The sequence below is a fragment of the Rhinopithecus bieti genome, unplaced genomic scaffold (assembly GCF_001698545.2).
Source record: "Rhinopithecus bieti isolate Rb0 unplaced genomic scaffold, ASM169854v2 scaffold_24996, whole genome shotgun sequence".
Taxonomy (NCBI): domain Eukaryota; kingdom Metazoa; phylum Chordata; class Mammalia; order Primates; family Cercopithecidae; genus Rhinopithecus; species Rhinopithecus bieti.
Window position 1 is genome coordinate 871116 of NW_016811678.1, and position 16668 is coordinate 887783.

The 16668-nt window shown below is 42.1% G+C and overlaps 2 protein-coding genes across 2 annotated transcripts in view; both read left to right on the forward strand.

Annotated features, from left to right (window-relative positions):
- Positions 1-14585, forward strand: part of LOC108543844 (S-adenosyl-L-methionine-dependent tRNA 4-demethylwyosine synthase) — a 135652-nt gene extending 121067 nt beyond the window's left edge. The window contains exons 13-14 of the mRNA XM_017894649.1: positions 13226-13361; positions 14565-14585. Coding sequence (XP_017750138.1) covers positions 13226-13361; positions 14565-14585 — 157 coding nt within the window. The remainder of the gene's footprint in view (positions 1-13225; positions 13362-14564) is intronic.
- A 31-nt stretch (positions 14586-14616) lies between these two features.
- Positions 14617-16668, forward strand: part of LOC108543845 (S-adenosyl-L-methionine-dependent tRNA 4-demethylwyosine synthase-like) — a 127637-nt gene continuing 125585 nt past the window's right edge. The window contains exons 1-2 of the mRNA XM_017894650.1: positions 14617-14699; positions 14998-15133. Coding sequence (XP_017750139.1) covers positions 14617-14699; positions 14998-15133 — 219 coding nt within the window. The remainder of the gene's footprint in view (positions 14700-14997; positions 15134-16668) is intronic.

A 16668-nucleotide genomic window follows, 5' to 3' on the forward strand; every position in this document is an offset into this window, starting at 1 on the left:
ATTAAACCTGGGAGGGACTTTTGACCTTACACACACACTAGGAAGTAATACTGTTCTCTGGGTGGTTTGGTGGCCTATTTATTTTTTATTTTTTTAATTAGAATTTTTTTTTTTATTTTTGCTAAGTAACTGCAATACCACCTGTACTCTGGTATCTTTTGAGGGGAATCTAGACTTTGTCAATTTTCTGTATTGTATTCAGGGTAGTGGCTTTTTCAGGGTACTAAACCTTTCCCTAAAAGGGTTTCAGTCTTCCTTCCAGCTCCAAAGCATGTGACTGTGTATTAGTCTGTTCTGGCGTTGCTATAAGGAACTAACTGAGACTGGGTAATTTGTGAAGAAAAGAGGTTTAATTGACTCACAGTTCTGCGGGTTGTACCGGAAGCATGGCAGGGGAGGCCTCAGGAAACTTACAATCATGGAGGAAGGCAAAGGGGAAAGCTGGCACATCTTCACACAGCAGGAGGAAGAGAATGAAGGGGGAAGGGAAGTGTTACACACTTTTAAACAACCAGATCTTGTGAGAACTCACTCATTATCACAAGAACAGCAAGTGGGAAGTCCCATCACCCAACCACCTCCCACCAGGCCCCTCCTCCAATATTGAGGGTTACGAATTCAACATGAGATTTGAGTGGGGACAGACAGAGCCTAATTATATCAGACTCTTTACTAACAGTTCTGCCCCTGAGAGTAGTTTTCACAGTGAGTGGTCCTCCAGGAGTTTTGGGAGAGCCAGATATTGGTTGTGGTTGCTGTATAGAAGCAAACAAGGTTAGGCAAATGAGAAAGCTTTTGCTCTCTGAGTAGCTTTATGCTTTGTTTGTCAAAGGTTAATAAAAGTGACAAGAATGTGTAACACGCTTCATGTTAATAGGCCTGGTGGTGATTAGACAAGAAAAAAGCCATTTCTTGATAGGAAAGTACTGATATATTTTAACATGTGTCAGTTCTCTTTTGCTGCAATCACTCACCTCAAACTAACTAACAGTCATTTATTTAGCTCATGACTCTGCAGATCAACCTGGAAGTCTTTTGCTGGTCTCAGTGTTGTTCACTGGGTGGATCTGCCAGGGCTGGCTGATTGATGATAGACTGGCCTGGGACCCGGGGGCCGCTATTCACGTGGCCTCTCATCCCCCAGCAGCTGTGCCACACTTTATCACAGCGTGGCCGGGTTTCAAAGAGCAGCGAGTGGGGCAAACTCCAATGCACGAGCATCTTTCAAGCCTTTGCTTGTATCACATTTGCTCACTTCCCATGGACCAAAGCAAGTCACACGGCAGAGCTTCAAGTCAATGAGAAGGCACTCAGATCTACAGGGCAGGGGCACTTGGGTACTGGGACAGGAGGAGTCGATGGCCATATTTGCAGTCTACATACAGCACAACAGACCACACTTGTCAAGGAGTATGACCTTGAACTTACTGGGGCTCAGTATTCTTCAGGAACTCAGTTGATGATTATAATTATGTGAATAGCCCAGATGATATACAATCAATTTTCTCCTTAAGCCCAGAGGTCTCAAACCCTCAGTTCATAAGAAGTAGGTTTTGCTTTTCCTACACCTATTTACCACTTTTTTTTTTTTTTTTTTTTTGGAGCCAACATTGAAAAATCAAGAGGTTTTACATAAAATCTGGACTTTTGACTTTGAAAAGATGATCTGGCAAAAGTTGTCAAGAGCCAAGGAGTAGTTATCTTTTCCAGGAAGCCCCGTGGTTTTCAGTTTCCCATACTCTTCCCGTCTTGCTGTTTCTTCAGCCCTAAGGCTGAGTGTCATCTGCCACTTGTCAGAGGAATTGCACGGTTGATTTTCTTATAGCAGAGAAATTCCTGTCACCATTTCTAAAAAAGTGAAATAGTGAAAGGTAGACTGAGAGGCCACATAGTCCCAGAAAAGTGGAAGAAAGCATATCACTTTAAGGAGAGAATATTCTTGTGTGTTTCATATGCAATCTGCATTTTCGTGCATAAAGAACTTTTAAGTGAGGAGAGAATATTCTTTTTTTTTTTTTTTTTGGAGACAGTTTTGCTCTTGTTGCCCAGGCTGGAGTACAATGGTGCAATCTCGGCTTACCACATCCTCCACTTCCCAGGTTCAAGTGGTTCTCCTGCCTCAGCCTCCTGAGTAACTGGGATTACAGGCATTTGCCACCAAGCCTGGCTAATTTTGTATTTTTGTAGAGACGGGGTTTCTCCATGTTGGTCAGGCTGGTCTCAAACACCCGACCTCAGGTGATCTGCCCACCTTGGCCTCCCAAAGTGCTGGGATTAGAGGCTTGAGCCACCGCACCTGGTTGGAGAGACTATTCTTGTGTATTTCATATGCAGTCTGCATTTTGGTACACAAAGCACTTTTGAGTAAGGAGAGAATATTCATGTGTGTTTCATATGCAATCTGCATTTTGATACACAAAAGAATTTTTTTCCCTCTTACAAGTGACTTGCTCGACTCACATTATTTCCTTGGTCCCTGTAGACATGTGAGTTTAGAACTTTGTTCCAGAGCACTGTACCATCTGTGCATTCAGCTTTGCAGTCAGAGAGGTTCATCATAGCTGATGTTACTGCTGCAATAGAAGACTCTATGGAGTCATTTCTTATACATCGCTCCACGTGGTGATGCTGGTGACACCTTGGTAAAAGCAGATCTCTGTATGGCATCATGTTGTAAGGCAAGGAAGTTGTTGAGGAGGATGTTTCCCAACACTGAACAGCTTCTTCCCTCTGAGGAACCTCAGAGAACTGGTTTCTTCTTACCTTGTGGACATTTGAATCCTGTAACAGCGTCTCCCACTTCATGAGTGTGCCAGAGTTCAGAGTCAAATCTGTAGTCATTTGTAGACTCACAAACTCTTCGCTTCATATTTAGTCCACGTTAATTGTTTTGTATCATAATCATCTATTTCATATTATTTTAAAATTTACATTTAGAATCTCATAGCTCTTTTTTGGTGAGTACTGTAAATCTAAAGCTTTATAGCTGCTGGCAGGTTTATCATAAGAAGACAGAGCTGTGTTCAGCATTTAACTATGACATGATTAACTTCTCAGACTCACCTCCTGCTTCCAAATTTCGTCCCTGTGTACGTTTACTTTCGGACACCTTTTTCTTGAAACTGTAGGAACTTTATTCTCTTTTCTCTGCTGCTTCTGTGTTTCTGTTATTTTGTTTGCTTTGTGTTTTGTTTTCTTTAGTTTTTGCTGAGGCATTCATCACATCTTTTAGAGAACCTTCATAAACTGGATGTCTCTTTGCATATTGGTGCATAGTATATGTTTGAAGAGATGAGTGAAGTTTAATAAACATGCAGTTTTCTTGTATGTGTTAGCTCAAAATGGTTCCAGAAAACAGCTACAATGAAATGAAGATTGAATACTGCCTGATTCTTTCAATAGAAGTTTCTTCAATAGAATAAATACTGCTGGCTTTCAATAGCAAGTTCTTTAATAGAAGTAAATACTGCCTGATCTTTCAATAGAAGTTCCCCCGCCCCCCAGCCTATCATGTGATTTGCACTAAACTATGAAGTTTTAAATCTAATTTTTCCTCTCCTGTCTTTTGATTCGTGGAATAACTTTTCTGAAACACTGCCTGTCTGCCATGGGCTAAAGAGGAGGAGAAAGTGCAGAAGAGGTGGCAAAAAGCTTTGGCTCTGGTCTGGGAAAGAATCTAGTTTGAATCTTGACTGGATCTCCTAGTGTCCTTTCTGACATTGGAGGATATTTCAGTGCCCGCTTCCCCATTTGTAAAACGATAAAATAATGCTACCTATGGTGGCATTTGCGAGTATGTGAGGATTAAGACAATGAAACACAGGAAAGTTTCTTCTGGAAAGGCAGGCTAGTAATGTGGTCAAGATATATTTAAGGCAAAACCCATTCATTACTTGAGATAAGATTGACTTTTTTTTTTTTTTCTTCAGAGACAAGGTCCTCATTATATTGGCTAGGCTGGTCTTGAACTCCTCGCTTAAGTGATCCTCCACCCTGGCCTCCCGACAAGTGCTGGGATTTACAGGTGGGAAGCCACCATGCCTGGTCAAGATGACTTTTTTTTTTTTTTAAATGGAGTCCCATTCTGTCTTCCCATGGCTGAGGTGCAGTAGTGCGATCTTGGCCTCACTGCAAACCTCCACTTCCCCAGGTTCAAGCAATTTCTCCGTGCCTCAGCCCTCCCAGTATCCGGGATTACAGGCATGCACCACCATGCCCAGCCCTAATTTTTGTATTTTAGTACAGATGGTTTCCCCACCATGTTGGCCAGGCTGGTCTCAAATGCCTGACATTCAAGTGACCTGCCTACCTTGGCCCTCCAGAGTGCTGGGATCACAGGATGAGCTACTGCAACTGGACACAGATGGACATTTTAATAATAAAACGTTAAACCCACCAGAAACATAAAAATCATATAACATCAAAATTTTTAACACTGAATAATATACGTCTCAACATTGACAGACTACAAAAGGGGAGAAATAAATAGATTTTTAACTGATTTCTCTCAAACTGATAAATCAAAATTAGTAGGAGTATTGAAGATTGAACAATGGAATTAAAAAATTTTAAGCTATAACACAGAAATAGAACATTCCAACCAGAAACTTTGGAATACAGATTTTTTCCTTTTTTTTTCTTTTCTTTTTTTTTTAAACAGAGTCTCACCCTGTCACCCAGCCTGGAGTGCAGTGGTGCGATCTCAGCTCACTGCAGCCTCTGCCTCTCGAGTTCAAGTGAGTCTCCCACCTCATGATCCCCAGTAGCTGGGACTACTGTCACATGCCACCACACCAGCTAATTTTTTTATTTTTTGAGGGAAACGGGGTTTCACCATGTTGGCCAGGCTGGTCTCGAACTCCTAACCTCAGCTGATATGCCCGCCTTGGCCTCCCAAAGTGCTAGAATTACAGGCATGAGCCACCACGTCTGGCCTGAATACAGATCCTTTTCAAGAGCACAGAACTTGTTCACAGAAAAATTACCAAATGGCCGTTTTGCTGAACATTATAGACATTTCAAAACAGGGTTGAAATTGTATAGAGCGTGATATCTGAACACAATGGAATTAAACTAGAAACCAATACCAAGAGATAATTAGAATATTCTGGAATTTAAGCAACATACTTCTTATTTACTTGTGGGTCAAAAAGAAGGTACAGTGGAAATAGAAAATATATTGATGAACGATGATAGATAAGAAAACAAAATATGTGGTTCGGATGTCAGCAGAAATAGCAAAGCACAGACCTTAAAAATCCTGTTTCTCCATGAAAACAATGAGAATACTGGCAAAAATGGTCACAAGTGACTTTTTCTTACCTGTGGAAATTAACCAAAGGCATGCAACAATGTAAGGAGCATATATTCACGAAAAAATGGCTGCATCTCAGTAAGAAAAATGAGCTCTGTGATGTTAACTTGTTCTATTCCATTCTCACTTTCCCTAGCCTTGAAAACCAGTAGCTTGGCCAGGTGCAGTGGCTCAGGCCTGTAATCCCAGCACTTTGGAAGGCTGAGGCAGACGGATCATTTGAGGTCAAGAGTTCAAGACCAGCTTAACCTACATAGTGAAACGCTGTTTCAACTGAAATACAAAAATTTAGCCGGGTGTGGTGGCAGGTACCTGTAAGCCCAGCTACTCGGGAGGCTGAGGCAGGAGAATTGCTTGAACTCAGGAGGCAGAAGTTGCAGTGAGCCGAGATCGCATCATTGCACTGCAGCCTAGGGGAGAGAGCAAGACTCCGTTTCAAAAGAAAACAAAAAAGTAGCTCACAACCACAGTAAAAACCAGCAGCCTGGCCGCAGTAGGAGGGGGCAAAACAGAGTGCGAACTCCTTCAAAGTGTCATTCCTAGGAAATTGTCGTTATATATGACTTGTATGGCAAACTTGGAAACTTTCTCTCACAGGGGTTGTCTTTATTTGAAGTGACTCAAGTTTGGTGCAAAAAGCCGTTGTCTGGATGTTTCTCCTAAACTATTACGGACGATTGTTTAGCTTCACAAAGCTGCCTCAAGTGGCATTAACAGCTAGGGCAAACAAGAAGCTCACCAATAAATGTAAAAGGAAAAGCTGGGCATCTCATAGATGTCATAGGGGACTTTGAAAAGCTCCATCATATTCCTGGGAATCTCCAACACCACTCACATGATCAGGGCTGTGGGCATGCCAGAGAAGAATTGAGAAGGCCCTGTGCCCTTGGTTCTTCTGAGTAAGCAGGCAGCGAAAACCAAGGCAGAGTTGCAAACTGCCTGCCTGGGTGATAAAGGCAAAATCACAGAGCCCCTCGACAAAGGCGAGGAGGCTTACCAGTTGGAAGCATTTAAGGATATTTCTGTCCATTCATAAGCTGACCACTAAGCTAACCAAACAGAGACTTCAGTGGCCAAACACAGCAATGAATATTGAATTTGCCAAATTATTTCAGCAACAACAAACAGCAAAAGAGAAAACCAAGAAACAAACAAAACAATATGCCCAAAACCAGGGTAACCAACCAAACCAAACAAACCTGGCTTGAGACGTATCTGATTTCCAGAGTTGCCACTAATGTTATTTAAAATAATGACCAGGCGCAGTGGCTCATGTCTATCATCCCAGCACTTCGAGAGGCTGGGACAGGAGGATTGTTTGAAGCCAGGAGTTTGAGGCTGGCCTGGGCAACATAGTGAGACCCTGTCTCTACCAAAAATTAAAACATTAGCCAAATGTTTTGGTGCATGCCTGTAGTCCCAGCTACTGAGGATGCTGAGTCAGGAGGGTTGCTTGAGTTCAGGAGTTCAAGATTGCAGTGAGCCATGATCGTGCCACTGCACTCCAGCCTGGGGGACAGAGTGAGACCTTGTCTCAAAAAATAAACAAATAAAAAGAAAATGTCTAGTGTTTACTTTAAAGAAACCCACAAGATATACAAAGAAACAAGAATGTGGCCTATACTCATGAAAGAAAACAGAATAGAATCCATCTACAAGGAAGCCTAGATGTTGAACTTATTAGAAAAAGATTTGACATTGGCTATTTTAAATGTGTTCAAAGAACTACAGGAAAGCATTTTCTTTTCTTTTCTTTTTTTTTTTCGAGGTGGAGTCTTGCTCTGTTACCCAGGCTAGAGAGCAATGGTGCAATCTTGGCTCACTGCAACCTCCGCTTCCTGGGTTCAAGCAATTTTCCTGTCTCAGCCTCCTGAGTAGCTGGTATTACAGGCATGGGGCACCATGCCTGGCTAATTTTTGTATTTTTAGAAGAGATGGGGTTTCACCATGTTGGCCAGGATGGTCTTGAACTCCTGACCTCAAGTGATCCGCCCCCCTCGGCCTCCCAAAGTGGTGGGATTACAGGCGTGACCCACCACGCCTGGCCAGAAAAGCATTTTCAAAGAAACAAAAGTATGAAAATGATGACTCATCAGATAGACTATCACTAAAGTCTCTCAGAGACCCATGGGGCGCTTTCAGGCATGCCAACATATTTATAAAGGGAATTCCACAAGGACAGGAGAGAGAGAAGTGAGAAGAAAGAAGAAATAATGACCAAGGACTTCACAAACTAGAATTTGGGAAATTCGCAAATATGTGGAAATTAAACAACACACTGTTAAATAACCAGAATATCAAAGAGAAATCACAAAGTGCATTCTTTATCTGTAGTTGTTAGAAAATCAAAGAAAAATCTGGGCGTGGTGGCTCACGCCTGTAATCCCAGCGTGGGATTTGGGAGGCCAAGGCAGGCAGATAACCTGAAGTCAGTTCAAGACCAGCCTGGCTAACATGGCGAAATGCTGTCTCTGCTAAAAATACAAAAAATTAGCTGGGTGTGGTGGTGGGTGCCTATATTCCCAGCTGCTCTGGAGGCTAAGGCAGGAGAATCACTTGAACCTGAGAGGCAGAGGTTGCAGTGGGCCGAGATTGTGCCATTGCACTCCATTCTGGGTGACAGAGTGAGACTCTGTCTCAAAAAAAAAAAAGTGCAAAAACTATGTATTGATATAGAATGATTTCTACAAGTTCACAGTCTTTTATCCCTTGTGCCCGAAAGTGTTTCAGAATTTTAGAAAGACAATACAGTATATCCACTGTATTTTATGGAACATCTCCAGCACCCTAGCGCCACACACATGTAATTAGTTCTACAATAAAGTATGCTTAGTCACAGAAATGGAAAAATTAGGCCAGGCACCATGGCTCATGCCTGTAATCCCAGCACTTTGGGAGGCCAACGCAGGCAGATCACCTGAGGCCAGGAGTTTAAGACCAGCCTGGCCAACATGGCGCAACCCCGTCTCCACTAAAAATACAAAAAATAGGCAGGTGTGGTGGTCTGTGCCTGTAAAACCAGCTACTGGGGAGGCTGAGGTAGGAGAATCGCTTGAACCCAGGAGGTGGAGATTGCGGTGAGCCGAGATGGTGCCTCTGTACTCCAGCCTGGGTGACAGAGCAAGACTGTCTTTAAAAAAAGAAAAGAAAAGAAAAGAAAAGAAAAATGAAGAATACAAACAGCCTTGTAAGTCAGATTTTACTTCAAACTAAGTTTGTCTCCAAACTTAGAAAAGCAACCTTTTGGTTATTAGAGCTTTTCGGAGTTTTAAATTGTGGTTAAGAAGTTGTTGGATTGGTGATAAGTGGGAGGCACCGGAGAAGCCAGATGCAGAACGGTGCGCTGTGCTGGCTTTTTAATCCATCCATCACACTGGAGCCACGTGACTTTCATCAGCACTGATCTGATTGTGTCACTGGCTACCTAAAACTTCAGTAAAGCAAACCTAACCCTGGCAGGACATGAGACGTGGCTGCAGGCATCCCCCAATTCCATTTACCATGTTAGAGCCACGGGGGATAGTTTGTGATTCCTTTATCCTGCGGCAACTCACAGCTGCAGGCCTTTGCATTTCTTCTTTGGACATCCCTAGAAATGATCTCATTCTCTTCCTGATGAACTCTGTGTCCTTCAGAGATCAGCTTTGACTTTGACCTTGTTACATCTTTTGTATGATTTTGCCAAGCAAAATCAACTCACTCCTCCATTTATTCCCACTGCATTTTCCCCACCTTAGTCATGGCGCTGCGTGGTGGGACTTGCATCCATCTTCTGTTCCCTCCAGAGTGTAAATATTGAGGGCTGAGCCTCTTGGCCTCAGTGTCCAGTTCATAGACAAATGTTGAGTGAAGTGCATAGGCCCCTGAAAGGAATTAAGTTCAGAATTTCTTCCCGAGGACTTGTTGTTTTGGCTTCTCTTAGGACTTTGCAGTCAGAATCTGCGTTTCACAGATCATCCGTATTCTCTTGGACTTTTCATTTACGGAATACTGCTTGTTACATGTAACCGCTGTGACTTGAACACTGAACCACACTGTGGATTTTGCCATAATGGGCAGGGTTAGGAGAAAGGCTCTGGAGTCATCTCTGAACTTGAATCTCCTTAATGCTTACTGTTTTTCTTTTCTTTCTTTCTTTCTTTTTTTTTTTTTTGAGATGGAGTCTTGCTCTGTTGCCCAGGCTGGAGTATAGTGGCGTGATCTCGGCTCACTGCAACCTCTGCCTCCTAGGTTTAAGTGATTCTTGTGCCTCAGCCTCCTGAGTAGCTGGGATTACAGGCGCCCGCCACCATGCCCGGCTAATTTTTGTATTTTTTAGTAGAGATGGGGTTTTACCATGTTGGCCCGGCTGGTCTCAAACTCCCGACCTCAGGTGATCCTCCTGCCTCAGCCTCCCAAAGTGTTGGGATTACAGGCATGAGCCACCGTGCCTGGCTTGACGCTTATTCTTTATAGATTGTTGCACACATTACTTAACATCTTGAACCTCAGCTTCATCGTCTCTAAAATGGGCATAAGTAGTGACTACGTGGTCGTTTTATTGTGCGGATTCAGTGAACTGATCAAGAAGGATAAAGCACATGGCAGAGTGTGCCAGCTTGGTGAGTGCTAAATCATTCTCTCCTTCTCCTTCACCCTCCTCCTGTCTTCCTCCTGAGCTATTTGGCTTGATCTGACAGCCCCAGATTGTCTTAGAGATTTAGGTTTTAATATCATTGCATGTTTGGGTCACTCGGGTTGTTTTTTTATCCCAAGGAGGAGCTTCAGAGTCACTGTTTACCTGGATTTCTTACAAACATAATCTCTCTCCTTTTTTTTTTTTTTTCCTGCAGATATTGTCAGGCCTCATTCTACCTTCTGAGCCTTGGAAGGTAGAATGAGGCCTGATAATCTCTACAGAAAGGCAACATGGGAGGGAGATTTTTATGTTCGTCAACACAGTTTTATATGTGATAATTCTTCACTCAGAGATTTAATATTAAGATAAAGGGTCCTTATAATACTCACATCACGAATCCTTGAGCATTTTTACAGAGGACTGGGCTTAAGGTTGTCTATCTTCGATATTGTCTCTTTTGGGAGAGCAGAGGATATCCTTTTAATTACTCCCAGCAGTGCCGTGAGATTCTCAGATGCAGGAATTATTATTATGATGATTTTGATGATGTAAGACTCTTTTGCTTTTTGGGAACATTTGTTATCTCTGTATAGAATAGAGACAGATAAGTGACCCTACTGGGAGCCTCATTATCTCTTCTAGGTGAATAGAGACCAGTACTAGGCAGAAACAAGATCCCTAAAGCTCAGAAAATATGTATCTCCAAAGGCCTCTTTGCTAATTTTGAGCCCCTTAGAAATGAGCTCTATAATTCCTGGGGATCTTTTCCTCTTCTCCATTCTTCCTCTGCTCCTTGACAAGAGATCTGGAGACTTCCCTGAGTGTAGCATCTCAGACATCTAGTACTGACTAGAATTCCTTATTGGTAGTGTCAGTGTCCAGGGCTTCCTATTTTGTAAATGATAGAGGTTTGTAAAAGGAGTATGGCCTTTGGAATGTACTGTTCATAAGCTTAAGTAGTTATGGAAGCATAGTGAAAAGGTCAGGGCAGTTCTCATTTTGCATCAGGAAGCTTTTGACAAAGTCCTGTTAGTATCAGGTGATGATAGCCAGTAGTAGCCATTAAGACAGTCCTTTTTTTTTTTTTTTTTTAAATAAAAGTCCAGTTAAGGAAGCATAGCTTGTCTTTTATTAAAGAGGCACTCAGCAAAGGGGGGATGAGACAGAATGCTGTTATTACTGATGCTTTTGTTTTACATTTTCAGTAATTAATATGCTTTGCTCAGTAGTGACACATTACCTGAACTTTGAAGGATTCCCTTAGTATGTCGCTATTGCAGATGCATTAAAGCAATGAGAGCCTGCCAGTATCTTAATCACCTCTGTCCTACATTTGGTCAGAGCCTCTCCGCTTTTAACAGAAGCGAATAGAAGTCTAGACACTTGTGATTTTTCTGTATGTCACTAAGCCACATCATTGTAAGCATCTGTTTGGCCTATATTCCCGTAAAAATTCTGTCTGCTGAAATCAACAATATCTCCTAAAAGTAGCTTTAATGTCTGCCTGTGTGGCTGGATAAAAGAAAATAGGATTCTTGCTCTTCAAGGTCTTACACTCAAAGATTGATAAGGCTGCTACTGATACGTATATAAAGCACATAAACCATTTTAAAGTGGTGAATTGTATGGCATGTGAATGATATTTTCATTTTTTAAAATGCATGGACTTTGAAACAAAAAATTCATAAAACTTCTAGGTAAAATGTGGAATAAATTGTGGAACCCTTATAGAAAAGAATATTGGGAGAATTTGATCAGAAGATTATTAAGGGGGAATTTCCTTCTTCTAGTTCTAAATTTACTGAAGAGAATGAATTATGAGACCCATTTGAAGAGAGAAGGGGAGAGGCTTTAGAAAAAGTACAGTCTAGGCCGGGCACAGTAGCTCACGCCTGTAATCCCAGCACTTTGGGAGGCCAAGGTGGGTGGATTACCTGAGGTCAAGAGTTGAAGACCAGCCTGGCCAACATAGTGAAACCCCGTCTCTACTAAAAATACAAAAATTAGCCGGATGTGCACCTGTAATCCCAGCTATTTAGGAGGCTGAGGCAGGATAATCACTTGAACTCGGGAGACAGAGGTTGCAGTGAGCTGAGACTGCACCACTGTACTCTAGCCTGGATGACAGAGCGAGATTCCATCTCAAAAAAAAAAGAAAAAAAAAATATAGTCTAGGTTTAATGTATAACTTGAAAGAAATCTAGTAGGGTCGGGTGCAGTGGCTCACACCTCTAATTCTAACACTTTGGGAGGCTGAGGTGGGTGCATCGCTAGAGCCCAGGAGTTCCAGACTACCCTGGGTAACCTAGTGGGACCCCTGTCTACAAAAAAAATTTTAAAAATTAGCCAGGTGTGGTGGCACATACGTGTGGTCCCAGCTACTTGAGACACTGAGATAAGAGGGTCACTTGAGCCTGGGAGGTTGAGACTGCGGTGAGCTGTGATTGTGCCACTGTGCTCCAGCCTGGATGAGAATGAGACCCTGTCTGGGGATTGGGCCAGGGGAAAAAGACCTTCTAGAAGAAGGACCTGCTAGAAATCTAGTAGGTAGGAAAGAAATTATGAAATGAGGCAGTGAATTTGAGAGAAGTGGAGAATGAGTGGTATTCATGGAAACTGATTGTAAAGGCAAGGAAAATAAGAATGAATTTTTTTCTTCTCTTCTTCTGGGCTGTGCTCCTGTGTAAGTATGAGGTTGCTACTGTCCTAGGTCTGCACTACTTAAAGTTCCCCAAATAGGTCATTGTTTGCCCACCCAAGGCTTGACATGAAGCCCATTCCCACTTACAGAAGCATAAGTGTGACTCTGTGTCCTTCAAATAAGGCCTGAGCTTTTGGGATTGTTTCTTGTTCCTTAGAAGACTTTCTCAGTGAATTGACGGAGGGAGGTGGCCCAGCAGCACGGACCCCATGTGGCTGGCAGAGTGTGTGGGTGGGGAAGTTAGATCAGAGAGCCCTTCTAATTGTGCTGGGCTGATGCTGTCAGACCTGAAGTTAGATCACATTTTGTTTATTTTCCATTCAAACTCAGTATTTGAAGAAGGACCAGTTGTAAGTAATTCAATATTTTCAATGTATTTGGGATGGTTTCCAGTCATTTAAAAAATAACCAGAGGCCATCCGATTTTGTCACATGATTAAAATGATTAGTTCAGTCTTTTGGGGGAAGTAGAAGTCTCTAGACCCAGTGAAGTGTTTAATCCCCACGTCTATTACAGATGGCAAGTTTTATATCATGGAAAGCCTGATAGAGGAATCATTTTTCTTTCTTTCTTTCTTTTTTAATTACTAAGGAACCTCAAGCCAGTTACTCAGCTGTATGTCAGTGTGGATGCCAGTACCAAAGAGAGCCTGAAGAAAATCGACCGCCCGCTCTTCAAGGATTTCTGGCAGAGATTCCTTGACAGTTTAAAAGCCTTGGCAGCCAAGGTAAGAATTATGACATCTTAAAAACAAATAAACAACCCTCAGGTGTGTACTGAAGTTGAAAGAAAGAAGGAAAGATGGAAGAAAAGAACAGAGGTACTTTTTCCTCTTTTCTCTTTAAAATAAAAAAATGATGAAATATAACTTTCAACTTTTTAAAGACTTCCTTCTTCAAGGAATTTTGAACATTTACTATTTGATAAATAATTGTTGAGTTCCTCTTAAGTTTGTAGCACTATTGCTTTGTATGTATCATTTGTTTTTCATTCATTTAAGGAGAGAGGTATATATACTCCCAAAGTTAATTAATAACAATTGGTCTTGGAACCAATTCCCCATAGATACCCAACCCACCTGTAATCCCAGCTATTTAGGAGGCTGAGGCAGGATAATCACTTGAACTCGGGAGACAGAGGTTGCAGTGAGCTGAGACTGCACCACTGTACTCTAGCCTGGATGACAGAGCGAGATTCCATCTCAAAAAAAAAAAAAAAAAAAAAAAAAGAAAAAAAAAATATAGTCTAGGTTTAATGTATAACTTGAAAGAAATCTAGTAGGGTCGGGTGCAGTGGCTCACACCTCTAATTCTAACACTTTGGGAGGCTGAGGTGGGTGCATCGCTAGAGCCCAGGAGTTCCAGACTACCCTGGGTAACCTAGTGGGACCCCTGTCTACAAAAAAAATTTTAAAATTAGCCAGGTGTGGTGGCACATACGTGTGGTCCCAGCTACTTGAGACACTGAGATAAGAGGGTCACTTGAGCCTGGGAGGTTGAGACTGCGGTGAGCTGTGATTGTGCCACTGTGCTCCAGCCTGGATGAGAATGAGACCCTGTCTGGGGATTGGGCCAGGGGAAAAGACCTTCTAGAAGAAGGACCTGCTAGAAATCTAGTAGGTAGGAAAGAAATTATGAAATGAGGCAGTGAATTTGAGAGAAGTGGAGAATGAGTGGTATTCATGGAAACTGATTGTAAAGGCAAGGAAAATAAGAATGAATTTTTTTCTTCTCTTCTTCTGGGCTGTGCTCCTGTGTAAGTATGAGGTTGCTACTGTCCTAGGTCTGCACTACTTAAAGTTCCCCAAATAGGTCATTGTTTGCCCACCCAAGGCTTGACATGAAGCCCATTCCCACTTACAGAAGCATAAGTGTGACTCTGTGTCCTTCAAATAAGGCCTGAGCTTTTGGGATTGTTTCTTGTTCCTTAGAAGACTTTCTCAGTGAATTGACGGAGGGAGGTGGCCCAGCAGCACGGACCCCATGTGGCTGGCAGAGTGTGTGGGTGGGGAAGTTAGATCAGAGAGCCCTTCTAATTGTGCTGGGCTGATGCTGTCAGACCTGAAGTTAGATCACATTTTGTTTATTTTCCATTCAAACTCAGTATTTGAAGAAGGACCAGTTGTAAGTAATTCAATATTTTCAATGTATTTGGGATGGTTTCCAGTCATTTAAAAAATAACCAGAGGCCATCCGATTTTGTCACATGATTAAAATGATTAGTTCAGTCTTTTGGGGAAGTAGAAGTCTCTAGACCCAGTGAAGTGTTTAATCCCCACGTCTATTACAGATGGCAAGTTTTATATCATGGAAAGCCTGATAGAGGAATCATTTTCTTTCTTTCTTTCTTTTTTAATTACTAAGGAACCTCAAGCCAGTTACTCAGCTGTATGTCAGTGTGGATGCCAGTACCAAAGAGAGCCTGAAGAAAATCGACCGCCCGCTCTTCAAGGATTTCTGGCAGAGATTCCTTGACAGTTTAAAAGCCTTGGCAGCCAAGGTAAGAATTATGACATCTTAAAACAAATAAACAACCCTCAGGTGTGTACTGAAGTTGAAAGAAAGAAGGAAAGATGGAAGAAAAGAACAGAGGTACTTTTCCTCTTTTCTCTTTAAAATAAAAAAATGATGAAATATAACTTTCAACTTTTAAAGACTTCCTTCTTCAAGGAATTTTGAACATTTACTATTTGATAAATAATTGTTGAGTTCCTCTTAAGTTTGTAGCACTATTGCTTTGTATGTATCATTTGTTTTCATTCATTTAAGGAGAGAGGTATATATACTCCCAAAGTTAATTAATAACAATTGGTCTTGGAACCAATTCCCCATAGATACCCAACCCAGAGTCTATGGAAGATTGGTTGTAGGACTCCTCATGGATACCAAACTCTACAGATGCTCAAGTTTATATAAAATGGCATAGGCCGAGCATGGTGGTTCACGCCTGCAAACCTATGACTTTGGGAGGGCGAGGCAGGCAGATCGCTTGAGGTCAGGAGTTCAAGACCAGCCTGGCCAACATGGTCAGGCCCCGTCTCTACTAGAAATACCAAAAAATTAGCCAGTTGTGATGGCATGCACCTGTTATCCCAGCTATTTGGGAGGCTGAGGCAGGAGAATTGCCTGAACCTGGGAGGTGGAGGCTACAGTAAGCCAAGATCATGTCACTGCACTGCAGCCTGGGTGACAGAGTGAGACTCTGTCTCAAAAAAAAAAAAAAAAAAAACAATAAAAATAAAATGGCATAGTATTTGCACATAACCTACACTCATCCTGTATATTTTAAATCATCTCTAGATTACTTATAATATGTAGTATAATGTAAACACCATGTAAGTAGTTGTTATACTGCATTTTAAATATTTGTGTGATTTTTAATTGTTTTACTTTTCCCAAATATTTTTCATCCATGGTTTGGTTGAATGTGTGGAAATGGAACCCAGATACGGAGGGCCGACGGTACATAGCCACCCTAAAAGAGGCGTCTGCAGGCCGGGTGTGGTAGCCCACACCTGTAATCCTAGCACTTTGGAAGGCCAAGGTGCGCAGATCGCTTGAGGTCAGGAGTTCAAGACCAGCCTGGGCAACATGGCAAAACCCCGTCTCTACCAAAAAACAAAATACAAAAATTACCTGTGGTGCCAGCTACTCAGGAGACTAAGGTGGGAGAATCGCTTGAGCCTGGGAGGCAGAGGTTGTAGTGAGCCGAGATTGTGCCACTGCACTCTAGCGTGGGCGACAGTGAGACCCCCATCTAAAAAAAAAAAAAAAAAAGGTTTCTGCAAATAGTATATGTTTAAATATGAAGTTAATTTTCCTGAATTTCTAGGACCAAATTTCCTAAGCCATCAATAGCCTCAGAATGTTCACATTGAATGTCATTTTCTGCAAACATTTGGCCTTTCTTGTGCGTTTTCATATGGCATACTTACCTTCCTTTTCTTTTTCACCTAAAGTAACCTTCCGGTTCTGCCCTTCCTTCCTTCCTTCCTTCCTTCCTTCCTTCCTTCCTTCCTTCCTTCCTTCCTTCCT